The 13,188-nt window shown below is 69.2% G+C and overlaps 2 protein-coding genes across 4 annotated transcripts in view; one reads left to right on the top strand and one right to left on the bottom strand.

Moving 5' to 3' along the window:
• The window catches only part of HMG20B (high mobility group 20B), a 149,005-nt gene that overhangs the window by 8,421 nt on the left and 127,396 nt on the right, over window positions 1–13,188 (bottom strand). The window lies entirely within an intron of this gene.
• On the top strand, window positions 338–9,828 carry MFSD12 (major facilitator superfamily domain containing 12). The gene is made up of 11 exons (XM_075524551.1): window positions 338–721; window positions 5,094–5,304; window positions 6,293–6,416; window positions 6,662–6,859; window positions 7,131–7,223; window positions 7,316–7,408; window positions 8,130–8,300; window positions 8,527–8,621; window positions 9,001–9,131; window positions 9,238–9,489; window positions 9,734–9,828. Exons 1-11 carry the CDS (start codon window positions 430–432, stop codon window positions 9,826–9,828), a joined length of 1,755 nt encoding a protein of 584 aa, XP_075380666.1. The 5' UTR covers window positions 338–429.

A 13,188-nucleotide genomic window follows, 5' to 3' on the forward strand; every position in this document is an offset into this window, starting at 1 on the left:
AGGTCCCAGTCAGCCCAGTACTGCCCATACTGGTCCCAGTCACCCCATGACCTACTCAAGAGGAGGTTCCAGTCAGCCCAGTACCCCCACGCTGTTCCCAGTGACCCCAGTACCCACCCAAGCAGGGGATCCCCATGGCGCCAGTAGTCCCCCCAGCGTCCCACTGACCCCCGTACCCCCCCCCCCCCGGTTCCGGTGTCCACCACCAGGAGCCCCGGCGCCCCCCGGGCCCGGCACCCGCGGGCACGGCCCGGAGCATCCTCCCCCGCGCCGGGGGGCGGCGGCCCGGCGGGGGGGGGGGGGGGGCAGAGCCGGCCGAGGCGGGGGGGGCACCGGCACGGCGGGGCCGGGCAGCGCCGCAGCCCCGCCCCGCCCCGTCCCGTCCCGTCCCGTCCCGTCCCGGGCGCTGCGGGCCGGCGGCGGCGCGCCATGGCGGAGCCCCCGGCGGCGGGAGCGGGTGGCGGCGCGGCGGCGCTGGCGCTGCGGGCGCGGCTGAGCTTCGCGGCCGGGCACTTCCTGAACGACCTGTGCGCCTCGCTGTGGTTCACCTACCTGCTGCTGTACCTGCACGCCGTGCTGGGCTACGGCCACCGCCTGGCCGGGGCCCTGCTGCTGGCCGGGCAAGTGGCCGACGGGCTCTGCACGCCGCTCCTCGGCTACGAGGCCGACCGCTCCGCCGGCTGCGGCCGCTACGGGCGGAGGAAGTCCTGGCACCTCGCCGGTGGGTGCTGGGGGGGGGACGGGGGGGGGGCTTTGCTGGGGTGCTCTGGGTTGCGGGGTCAGCGCCGGCAGAGCCTTTCTGGGGTGCCCTGGGTGGGGGAACCGAGGGTGCCTTTCCAGGGTGCCCTGCGTGGAGGGAAGCCTCCCTGAAGATGGGTGGCCCTGGGGGAGCCTTTCTGGGGTGTGGGGTGAGCCCTGGGGGAGCCTTTCTGGGTGCAGGATCAGTGCCGGGGGTGCCTTTCTGCGGTGGGGGGTCAGCCCTGGGGGTGCCCTGGGTGGGGGGGGATGACACCAGGGTGCCTTTCTGGGATGCCCTGGGGGGGGGACCGAGGGCGCCTTTCCAGGGTGCCCTGGGTGAAGATGGGTGGCCCTGGGGGAGCCTTTCTGGGGTGGGGGTCAGCCCCAGGGAAGCCTTCCTGGAGCCTCCTGCCTGGAGGGGGGAACAGCCCCCATGGCAGTGAGGTGGGGACTGGGTCCCCCCCAGATGGAGAGGGGCAGCCCCAGGGGCAAGCAGAATTGGGTGCCCTGGGGTGGAAGGGAGCAGCCCCCCTGTGGAAGGGGGCTGCCCGGGGGGGGCTTTCCTGGTTGCCCTGTATGGAGGGTGAACCACCCTAGGCAATGTCAGGGCTGGGGCGGCAGTGCCCTGGGTGGGGGGAGATGGGCTCGGGGTGCCCTGCGTGGAGGGGGGCAGACCGGGAGGTGCCTTTCTGGGTGCCCCATGTGGAGAGACAGCATCCCCCATGGCAGCGAGGTGGCGACTGGGGTGCCCCATGTGTAGGGCACAGCCCTGGGGGGGACAGCAGGGTGCTCCGGGATGCCCCAGACATGGGTGGCTGAACCCAGGTGGGGAAGGGGCACTGCAGTGTCCCCGTCCTGCCTGGGCACTGTCCCCATCTCGGTGGCCCGTGCCGCGGCGGCAGGGGCTGGCTGGGCGCTCGCAGCCCGCGGCTCCCCCGCTGTCCCTCGGGCCATCCCTGTGTGGTGGCGGGGGGCTGCAGGGTGTCCCTGTGCGGGGGTGGCGTTGAGTCGGGGTGAGAGCTGTGCACGTAGCCGGTCGATGCTACAGCAAAAATGAGACCGACGGTAAAATCTGGCCTTTCCGGGGCTTTACCCGGGACTTGCCTGTGGCGGGGCAGCTCTCAGTTGTCCCCATGGGTGACCCTGGAGGCGCAGGGCCCTTGACCGCGCTGGGGCTGGGCACCTCACGTGCTGTGTCTGCAGGCAGCGCTGCCCGGCCGCGGCAGGGGAAGGCAGCCGGCGCCTGGTGAGTAAGGGCCCCGTGGGAATGCGGAGGAGGCACCGGCTTGGTGTGAATTATTAACAGGCGCTCGTCTTGCATCGTGCCCTGGGGTCAAAAAATGCAATGAAGTGCAGGGGCTGGTGGGGACTCCTGTGTCGGGGTCCCTCTCTGAGGGGACAGCGTGACCTGGAGAAGGGTCCTTGGTGCTGCGACCGGCACAGGAGCCTGCCCGGTCCCTGCTGACCTGGCGATGGGGAATGGGGCAGTTAGCGTGAAGAAGCGTCCATTGACAGCCAGAGATAAAGACCCTCGATGCTTCCTCCCGGTAACGGCACGGGAACGCCTGAGTGAAGGCTAGCCTGGAGTGGACCCGTGCGAAGAGAGGACGGTTGTAGTGTGGGTGCTCTTATCTTGATCCTGAATTTATCTTGGCCAACCGCTTCGTGCAACCGAACGATAGCCTGATAAGGTGGCTGATCTCCCCAGAGTTTTGCTTGGCGAGTCAGGGAGGGTGTCGAGGGGGGCAGCTTCACCCCCTGGTGCAGTGGCGTCGGCTAGATCCGCGCCCTAGATTTAGGGAAGTGGCTGGAGCTGTGCTTCCCCCCCTCCCCGGGCAGATCCGCTCCAGCTGGGTGCTGCCTAGCGTGCACCGAAGGGGAAGTCCTGAATCACATCTTGCACAGGGGCTGCGGCTGCCCCGGCCGGCTCCGCTCCTGGCTGCGGGGAGCAGGGCACCCTGCCTGGCCCTGCCTGCTTCAGCAGCACGGGTGGACGCTGCGTTTCCCTGACCGGAGAGCGGGTTATTCCTAGATGTGGGGGCTACCCCACCACCTCCCTTGGCTGACCGCGGTGCGACCGAGCGGGGCCAGCAAACCCATTGGAACCGGCTGTGCCGGTACCACTCTCGGCTCACTCAGTCACGCTGCGGCAAGATGCTTCATGTGGGAGTGGGACGGCTTGTCTGGTGGCAACTCGTGCTCAGATCAGAGGAAACGTTGTGAAACCGCAGCCCCGGGGCAGGGGGTGAGATAGCACGAGTTGCTATCGGTGGCATCTCCCCACCGCGGCGCTGGGCTGCCAGTGCTGGCGGTCCTGGGCGGCTCACCCCACACGCTGGCCTGCCTGCTCGCCAGCTTTTTTGGGGGGCAGCTTCCTGCCGCAGTGGGGCGGGAAGGATGAGCCGCTCTCTGCTGCCTGAGTCAGTCTGGCAGCGCTGTACCAAATTCCCTGCCCAGGGCACCTGTGCCGCGCAGCCTGGCGTTCCCATGATCCTGCCCCACAGGGCCGGGAGACGAGAGCCTGGACCTCTGCTGCCTGCCCGAGGGTGCTGCAGGGATGGGCAGGGTGGCCTTGGGGGGCTCCCACGGCCCCGCTTGGGAGAGTGGGGGGTCCCCAGGACCCCTCTGGCTCACAGTGAAGCCACGTTCGCTTGGGCAGACCCGGGGATATGCGGGTGTCGGGATGCAGCTCACAGCCCCGTGCCAGAGGAGCACGGCTCCATGGGGGTGGCCTCTGCCTGTCCCTGGGGGCCATGAGGAGGAGGGAGTGACAGGAGGGTGGGATGGCAGCGATGGCTCGTGGGTGGGCGCAGGGGCGGATGTGGAGGCTGCAGCAGCCTGGGGCCCGCAGCTCCTGCCCCAGCGCTCCCCTGGGGACGCGGGCAAGTCCCTCGCAGCCCTTAGGGGACTGAAGAGCTCGGCCCTGCGGGGCCCGGGGAGCGGGGAGCGGGCAGAGCCTCCTCGATCCTCCAGATGGGCCTTGGTTAAAACCAACAGCCCTGTAACAGGGAACAAAGGAGGTCTGCTCTGGTTTGAACCTTCTCGGACCCTTCCCGTCCCGGTGGCTTGCCTGGGGCAGAGACACCGTGATGTGCCCGAGTCCCCTGTCCTTCGGGGAGCTCCTGGAGCACCAGAGCCAGCTGCGAGCCGGTGCAGGACAGCACCCAGCACCCTGCCGGGGTCCTTGCTGAGGATGGATCTGAGCTGGGCTGGGATTGTCTCTGCCTGCCCTCGGCGCAGGGAGAATGGCCTTGCCCCGGCCCTGCGGCAGCTGGGGTGGCTGTGCCACGTGGAAGCGATGGGAAGGAGGAATTGCCGTTCACGAGCAAGAGGAGGAGAAATCGCTCCTGAGGAGGAGGATCTTGCGAAGTCCCCTGGAGAGAGGACCTTGGGGACCTGGCAAAGCGGCTGCGGGTTCCCCTCAGCTACAGGAACAGGTTCCTGCGGCTCTTTGGCAGCGCTCGGTGAAGCTGGAGGCGTACAGGACAGGGCACACGGCCGTCTCCGCGTCGGCGCCTGAGCCTCGGGAGCAGCGGAGCATCTCAGCAGATTTGCTCCGTAACCTTGTGAAAGGGGAGGGGGAAGCCAGCCTGTCCCTGCCTGCTCCACGCAGGCGTCCCCACGCCGTCACGCTGCGGCAGAAGGAGGAGCCTGGCTCTGCTGTCCCTGACTCAGCGGGGACCTTCCCATGGCTCAGAGCCTGGCGTGGGGGGCAGATCTGCTCCTGTCCCCCCCATTGCACTGGAGGCGTCCCTGGCCATCGCCCTGCAGGTGACTTCTGCAAACGTGGAGGGAGCGTGGCTCCCTCTGCCAGCCCCATGGGAGAAGGGACAAGGGGACAGATGGGCTGGCCCTGCGCCCGCAGGACGGCGCGGAGCCCTCCTGGCCCTCGGGGTGCCTTATCACCCTCGGGCAGGCGGCAGGGCGGCGCGTGTCCTTGGGGCTGGTTATCTGCAGGCTGGAGATGGGAAGAGGAGCCCTCGGTGGCTGCGTGTCATGACGGCGTGAGGGTCTGTCCTCTGGCGTTTTGAGGGGGACAGAGCAGGTGCGAGATGGTGCTGCATTTCGTGGGGGGGAACTTGACTGGGGAAAAGTCTGCTGACAAGCGTCTGTCTGTCCGTCTCACCGCTGGGTGCGAGAGGGAAGGACGTCACCCCGTGCAGGACGGGGTGAGGGGGCATCTGGGGCTCTACGTGTCTCACCTGGCTGGGGGCAGGGGCCCACCTCCATCACCAGACCTGTGGGGTAGGACCTGTCCTAGTAGAGGGCTGGCTGTGTCTGTCTGTCTGTCTGAGCTGGCTGGGTCATTGGGGTCCCAGGGCTTGCAGCCTCTCACCACTCCACTCTCTTCCCAGGCACCACCTGCGTCCTCGTGTCCTTCCCCTTCATCTTCAACCCCTGCCTGGGTTGCAAGGAGAACACACCGCAGTGGGCAACCTTCATCTACTACCTCCCCTTCATCATCATCTTCCAATTCGGCTGGGCAGCCACACAGATCTCCCACCTGTCCCTCATCCCCGAGCTGGTGACCAGTGACCATGAGAAGGTGGAGCTCACAGCTTTCAGGTGAGCATGGCCAGACCTAGGTGTCCCCTGAACCCCGGGGAGCAGCCCTGCCTGCGCCGGGTCCCATCGCTTGTGTGACGAGAGGTCCCCTGGGTGCCACGGGCCTGACGTCCCCTGTGTGCTATGGCACACTTGAGCCCTCGGTACAGCAGGACCAGGCCTGGGCTCTGTGGGTGTCCTGCAGGATGTGTCCGAGTGACAACTGGTCTTCTGGGTTGGTGGCCCAAACACTTCAGTGCCAGGAGGGAATGTCCTGATGCCAGGAATGCTGGTGACACAGCCCGTGGGGCACTTCCCTGAGCTGGGGGCACTTCTCCTTGGGGACCGGAGGGTGATGCTCACAGGGGGGGGAAGAGATTCCCCCTGGATGCCCCCAGGGAGAGCTGGGCACGGGCCCGTGAGGCTGTCCCATAGGTAGGGATGGCCCCAGGGCTACGCTGGGCAGCGCGTGCAGCTCTGTGCGTGGAGCCCGGCTCAGCGCCGCTTATCTGGCAGGATCAGGCTGCGGGAAGGGGTGTTTATCAGATGGAGCAGGGCTTGGTTATCTGCCCCGGTGGGAGGAAGTTCCCCTTCCGGCAGGCGAGCGGGGACCGCAGCGCAGCCAGGCAGGGAGGATGAGGGGCAGTGCTGGGGTAACCCTGGGGCCAAGGGGTCCGGCTCTGGGGGCAGTGGGTCAGGCAGCTCAGGGCATCGTGGGGCAGAGGTGAGCTGTGACTGGACTGTGGACAGGCTGACCCAGAGGGATCTTGGTCTCCTCCCAGTCGTGCCTCGAGGCTTGCATTGGGCATGCTGGGAGGTGCACCAGTAAGGCTAACGCCTGGCCAGAGGCCGCGTGCTCTTGGAGGTGTCGCCTCAGCAATGACACTGGGGTGCAAAGCTGGCTGTAGCGTGCCTGGCTTGGAGGGCAGCCTTGGGTCAGGGTGTCCCCGCCGTGCCTGGAGCTGTGCTTGTCCCTCTGCATCACCCTGAGGTGCTGTCTCCCCCCCAGGTACGCCTTTACCGTCATGGCCAATATCACTGTGTACGGCCTGGCCTGGCTCCTGCTGCACTTCCAGGTGGACCAGCCTGACCACAGAGAGCACCTAGGCATCCAGGATGTCCCTATATTTCGGGTAAGTGGCAGGGCTCAGTCTCTGGGGTCGTCTCTTCCCTGGGTGGGACATGGCTCAACGGGGGAGGTACTGGAGGGAGCAAAATAGCAGTGCCCTGAAATGTCACCTACCGCACTGGGCAGGGGCCGCACTGAGCTCTCCCTGGGTTTTTGGGAGCCCTTCTTTACCCACCGGACTGCTGGGGGGTGGATGATGGGCAGGCAAAGGGCACCCCCTGCTATGCTCACCCCCTCTGCCCCACCCAGAACCTGTCCCTCATTGTGGTGGTGCTGGGGGCCGTGTTCTCCCTCATCTTCCACCTGGGCACCAAAGAGAAGCCGTACCCGCCGGGCTCGCTGCCCCAGCTGGAGGAGAGCACGCCCTTGCTGCAGAAGGAGCGTATGAGCCCCCCACAGCCGCTGCTGATCTGGAAAGACTGGCTGCTGGAGCCTGCCTTCTACCAGGTACGGCTGCGGGCAGGGCTTGCGGTGCCTGTCCTGGGCTGCTGCCCTGCCTGGGTGCTGCGGGCATCCCCTGGCAGTGGGACGTGCCCCTGGTGCGGGTGGGGATGGAGAGATGGGCTGTACTGGGCACCCACGTACCACGTCCGGGGGGCTGTCCCCTTCTCAGGGGGCATCTGTGCCGTGACAGGGTTGGGCATGGAAGGTGCCAGCCTTCCCTAACCTCCCATTTGCACGGACTGAGTGGTGCTGCCCTGTCTCTGTCCCCTCACAGGTTGCGGCGCTCTACATGTCCACCCGGCTCATCGTCAACCTGTCCCAGACCTACATCGCCATGTACCTGACCAACTCGCTGCTGCTGTCCAAGGTGGGCGCAGGGCAGGTCCCTGCCTGCGTGTCGAGGTCACGCGGGCGGGGGTCCTGTGCTGATGATCGTCTCCCTGTCCTCGTCTCCTGCAGAAATACATCGCCACCATCCCCCTGGTGATGTACATCAGTGGCTTCCTCTCCTCCTTCCTCATGAAGCCTGTGAATAAGTGGATAGGTCGAAATGTGAGTGCTGGGGGCCTGGTGAGGTTTGAGTTAGACCCAAGGAGAGGCCAGACCCTGACCGCACAAGTGAGCGGAGCACTCGGCACACCTGAGCCTGGCTGGAGAGCAGGGAGCCCTCGTGCATCCTCTGCAGACGACCCCCTGCTGCAGCGTGGGTCCCGCTGGGACAGCGCGGGTGGTGGGCAGGGCGAGGGGGCCTGGGCCCATCCTGCGCACCTCTGAGGCTGGGGAAAGTGACGCTGGTCCAGAGTCAGCCTGTGCCGTGCAGCCCTGGCCGGGCTGGGGGAGCCCCACGGTGCCCACGGGAGGCAGAGGGAGGGTTTGGCTGAGCCGCCCTGGGCAGGCGTGGGGCGTAGGGTCCGCGGTGCCAGCAGGAGGGGGCCCTGCGGCAAGGACCGCTCCCCGGGAAGCCTCCACCTCTCCTGCTGGCTGGGTGTCCCCGTGCCCTACGCAGGCACCCTGCCTGCAGCTCTGCTGGGGGCTTGGCTCTTAGGCTGCGGCCAACGCTGTAGAACAGCCTGGACCCCTGCAAGGCCCTTGCTGCTTGGGGGCTCCTTGTTTAAAAGCAGCTGGGAGAGAGCCAGGGCTGTCCCCCGCGGGTCCTAGGCAGCAGCTGGCCCCCGTGCCCTCCCCGCTCACCCCTGCCTTGCTGGGTGTCAGCCGAGCCGGGGTCTGAGCTCTCCCTTCTCCCTCTGCTCGTCCCCACGCTGGCCCGGAGCAGCTGACCTACTTCGTGGGCATCCTGGTGATCTTGGCCTTTGCCTCCTGGGTGACCCTGGCCAGGCAGATGGGAGCGGAGATCTATGGGGCAGCCGTGCTGCTCGGGGCCGGCTCCGCCACTATCCTGGTCACCTCCCTCTCCATGACAGCAGACCTCATCGGCACCAACACGGTACGTCCGCTCCTCCCGGCCGGGACGGACCGGGGCGTCACAGCGGGGCTCGGAGCCCGCGGGCTGGGGCGGTCACTGGCGTGGGACTGGGGGGGACCGGGGGTGCGGGCAGCCCTGTGCCCTGTGCTCGGGCTCTGCTGTAATATGGGCTCTGCCCATGAGAGGGCACAAGGCTCTCGCTGCCGGGCTCGGCGCAGCGGCCGCTGAGGTTTCCTCTCCCCCGCAGCACAGCGGCGCCTTCGTCTACGGCGCCATGAGCTTCACAGACAAGATGGCCAACGGCCTGGCCGTGATGGCGATCCAGAACCTGCACCCCTGCCCGTAAGCGTCCCTGCGGGGCGGGAACCCTCCCAGTGGCAGCTCCCACCGCGTCGCCTGGGGGCCAGGCAGCAAATATCCCTTGTTCGGAGCGAGAGACACGGGTGGAAACCAGCTCTGATTTGTCTTAAATCCTTCCTCGACTTCTCTTCTGGCCCTGGACGAGGGCTGCATCTCTGGCATGCACAAAGGGGCTGGGGATCTCAATGTCCAGGGTGCTGCCCTCCCTCCTTGCCCTTGGACCTTTTCCTCACGTCCCAGTGTGAACCAGTCCGGACACCAAGGACGTGGGACCGCTGTCAGCAGCCCCAGGGCACTTGGGCAGCGTTGGGCCAGGCTCCGGTCCTGGCCACCAAGCCACGTCCCTGCCCTCTCCCTGCAGGACCGAGCTCTGCTGCCCTGCCTGCGTCAGCTTCTACCACTGGGTGATGGTGTTGGTCACCGGAGGCATTGCCATCGCTGCCGTCGCCTCTCTGTGCTGCATCATGGTCTGGCCCATCCGTGTCCGCTACCGTGAGTGGAGCTGGGGGCACCGGGGTGGGGGGCAGGCATGTGGCTGGGGGCTCTGGGAGCCCCGTGTCCTGTGCCAGCCTGGGCTAAAGCGGAAGTGTCTTTCCAGATGGCCCCAGCTGCGGGGAGGCGGCGGGAGCCCTGTCCCGGCGGGAGGTGCCGTGGCAGGGCTGGCTGCGGGGACGCTCGCGGCTCTGCCCGCGGCGGAACCCTCATGGTAGGCACACGGGGCAGGGCCGTCATCCCGCTTCTGCCGCTCCTGGCCCCGGAGCCGGGGGCTGCGCCTGCTTGCTGTGCCCTCCTGGAGGGCAGGGTCCACCCCTGCCTGGCCCTGGGGTGGCCGTGCTGACCCTGGCACCCTGTGGGCCACTGAGGGGCGGGGGGGGCTGCTCTGCATGCTGGTAGCCAGATGTGCGGGTAGGGGTTAGGGGTGGGGTGCCCCTTGCTCTAGGGAGAGGACGGACCCCCCCCGTGCTGCCTTGGAGACGTGCTGGGGCCCCTCGTGCCAATGGCAGGAGAGCCCAGGAGGTCCAGGCCAGCACGTGGTGGGTCACCCCAGCAGCTGCAATGGCTCCTAACCCGTCTCTTCCCTCCCGTCCCCGCAGATGCTGTCTGCCTGGGCGGGCTGAGCGGCACGGGGAGCCCCTGTGGTGCGACGGAGAGCACGGAGGGAAGGATCCAGAGCGGCACCGTCAACTGAGCAGGGTCCGCGTGTCCTTGGCCACCGTGGTGTCCGTGCTGGAGAGACCCCAGCCTGGAGGGACCCCAGGGCAGGGGATGGCACTGGGACGGGGGTGCTGGGCTCGGGGGGGGCAGGGGGTTGGCCCCTGCCATGTCTCCCCTGCACTGGACTCGTGTCCCCCACACACACCCTCGTGCCCTGCCTGGGGACTCGTGAAGGATGTCACCCTGTGCTTGCACAAGTGTAACACTAGAAGGCCCTGGGCTGGGCTGCGGGGGTCAGCCGCAGCACGGGGGACGGGCACCCGGCCCTCAGTTTTAACCGGCTTTTGTAAGGTCAGTATGTACAAATGGCACTTTTTAAAGGAGAAAAAGGAGAGGGGAAAAAAAAACCACAACAACAAAGCACCTCTAACCGTCGATAAATGCCCCTGCTGTCTTCCCTGGGCCGCTCTCCGCTCGCGCAGGACCCTGAGGGCCGGGGCTCTGCTCCTGGGGGTGCGGGACCCCCATGGCTGGGGGGGCAGGAGCAGGGTAGGTGGTTTGGGGCGTGCCCAAGGGCTGTTGGGGGCTTGACCCAACGGTGCTCCCCCTTTCTCCTTTATTCCTCGACGGCGAGGGAGGCCCAAGCGGCGGGGGGGTCCTGCAGAGGGAGGGAGCGAGAGGGGCCCGCAAGATGGCCGCCCTCAACAAGGATGGCGGCTGCGCCCGCAAACAAAATGGCTGCCGCGCAGCAGCGCTGGAGCCCGATGATTGGTTCCCGTGCGGGTGTCCCGCCTCCCGGGGCAGGGCAACCAATGGGGCCTCTCCTTGCCGTAGCGGGGCGGGAGCCGCGGAACCGGTGCCAGGCCCCGTGGCAGCGGCCGGCGGCGCTGGCGGGACCGGGCCGGCTCCCCGGGCCGCTCCCGCCCTGTAGGCCCGGCCTGGGCCCGGCTCGGTGCAGCCGAGGCGCTGCGGCAGGGAGCGCCGGGCCGAGCCCTGTCCGCGGGGCCGGGCCGCTGGGCGCAGCCCGGGTCGCCGCTGCTCCCGGCACCGGGGGCTCCGGCCGGGCCCCTCCCCGCCCCCGCTGAAGTGACAGCGGGAGCCCGGGGCAAAGGCCGGGCCGCCGTGAGCCGCGGCTGCGTTAACAGCCGGCTGTCACGCACCGGCGCATCGCCTGCCGCGGGGCCCCGTGCGCCCGCACGGCCGCCCCAGGGCAGCTCGGGGGCTCCCGGTGCCGGCTCCCGAGGGGCCCGGCCCGCCCGGCCCCTGCGGCCCCCCCGGGGCCCGGCCGCCGTAAACCCTTCGCGGGGGGAGGCGAGGGGTTTCCCTGCTCCGCCGTCGGGAGCAGGAGGGGTCCGCAGCGGGTGACTGCCGGGTGACCGTGAGTCACCCGCGTCACCCCGGGGCGAAGGGGCCGTGGGGCCGGGACACGGCGGGCAGGCGGTGCCGCTGTCTGGCGGGGCCTTCCTCGGCCCGTGGGCCGGCCGGAGCCGAGGGCGAGGCCGCCGCAGCCCGGCAGGCCCGGGGGGGGGGGGGGGGGGACGGGACACGAAGGGAGCCCTGGGAGCGCTGCGCTCGCCCGGGGGGCCCTGACCGGGCACCCGGCCCCGGCCCACCCGCGCCCTCGTCCCCACGGCCTGAGCCCGGCACGGTGCCGTCAGGCAGGGCAGGGGGATCGGGAGGGCTCGGGGGCCGCGCGGTGGCACCGGGACCCCCCCAGCGAGGCGGGGCCGAGGCGTGCGGGTCCGGCCGCACCCCGGGTGCGGGCGCTGTCCCCCGCCGTGCGTGTGTGCCCACGCGTGCGCACCCGGGCCGGCCGGCACTGCCGCGGGCGCGGGGTGCTCGCACACGCGTGTGCGCGGATGGGTGCGTGCAGGGCGGGCCTCCGCGTGCCGGGCACGTGGGTGTGGGGCTGCGAGGGACAGGGCCTGCGGGAGCGCGTGTGTGTGCGGGGGGGGCTCTTTGGGTGAGGGGGTGTCTGTGCGAGTGGGCAGCGGGGGTGTAAGCCATGGGTGCGAGCGTGTGCGATGCGTGTGTGCGAGGCTGCACGTGCGTGCGCACCGGGGTGCGTGGGGTGCGTGGGGGTGGGGTGTGGGGGGGGAGGTGAGCGGTTCGTGTGTTGCGTGTGCGGAGGGTGGGTGTGACGGGGGGGTGTGGGCAAGTGCAGCTGGTGACACCGTGTGTGCCCGGAGCGCGGGGGGGAATGGGGCTGGGTTATGGGGGGACGGAGCCGGGGGGGGGCTGCAGCACCCCGTGCTGCGCTGTCGGCCTGGGCCAGGCTGTTTGCGCGGTTTATGGCTGTTCCCCGCAGCCAGCTGGGGTTGCGGGAAAGGCTTTATCAGTGCCGGTCCACAGAGCAAGGCCTCAGCCAGGGCGGGGGCCGGGTGGCCTTGGCACCTGCCCCAGCACCCCGCAGGGAGGGCATGGGCCTCTCCCCAGCCGGCCGCCCGGACCCTCGGCTCTGCTCAGCCCCCCCAGCCCAGTCTCGCCCCCTCCCCGCTTTTCTCAGCACTCTGCCTGCGCCCAGGGCTCGGCCTCTGGGGCCACCTTCTGCCCCACAGCAGAGACCCCCGGGGAGGCCGGTGGCCAGACCTGCCCCGCAGGACTGCCTGGGGAGGGGACGGGGCGCGAGGGACCCTCTGCTCGCGGGGCTGGAGGCGGGGAGCGGGCACCGGGCAGGCGATGCTGCAGGGTGCCCGTAGGGTTGTGGGGTGTGCTGCTCTGGCTGTCAGCTCTGCCCAGGAGGGGGATGCATTTGCAGATGGTTTTGGGGGCAGCTGAACCGCCACCCCACCATCCCCCCCGGGGGCCGTGGTCACAGAGGTCGCAGAGCAGCACGCTTTCACCCACTGGGTGCTCGTTCAGCTGCTGCACGGCCCCGGCTCAGGGCAGCGCAGGCAGGAGGCACTGGCCAGGCAGCTCTGCCCACCGCAGCCACACCTGGGGGTGTTTTTTAACCCCCTCCCCGGTCGGGGTCCTGCACCACACCGCTCCAGAGGATGCAGAGGGCCGTGGCCAGGGAACCCCGCGGGGTGGGCAGGTCTGCAGCTGGGGGTGAGGATGCTTAGTGCCCCTTTCCACACCTCAGGCTGCCCCACGGGGCTCCCGCTGCCGGGGGATGCGTGGGCTGGTGCCAGCGTCACCCCGCCGGCACTTGGGCACCTGAGGGAGTCCCCCGTGCAGAAGCTCCCCAGCCTGCGGGCCCGGCGAGCTGGGCAGGTGGGCATGGTGGCGGGAGCTTCCCGCATCCCACCGGGGGCCGGGGCGTGCGGCCCTGACCCGCCGTGCCGCGGCGGTGGCGGCGATGCCCGTTCACCCGCCGCGGCCCCCCCGGTGCCCCGGGCTCAGCGGTGCGGGCTCCCACGCGGCCAGCCCCGGGCTGGTATTTGCCCCGACG

The sequence above is a fragment of the Mycteria americana genome, chromosome 24, assembly GCF_035582795.1.
Source record: "Mycteria americana isolate JAX WOST 10 ecotype Jacksonville Zoo and Gardens chromosome 24, USCA_MyAme_1.0, whole genome shotgun sequence".
NCBI lineage: Eukaryota > Metazoa > Chordata > Aves > Ciconiiformes > Ciconiidae > Mycteria > Mycteria americana.

Coding starts and splice junctions, on each gene's coding strand:
- MFSD12 (XM_075524551.1), top strand. CDS start 430: ATGGCGGAGCCCCCGGCGGCGGGAGCGGGTGGCGGCGCGGCGGCGCTG. Junction 6,860..7,130: donor TGGAGCCTGCCTTCTACCAG/GTACGGCTGCGG, acceptor GTCCCCTCACAG/GTTGCGGCGCTCTACATGTC. Junction 7,224..7,315: donor ACTCGCTGCTGCTGTCCAAG/GTGGGCGCAGGG, acceptor CGTCTCCTGCAG/AAATACATCGCCACCATCCC.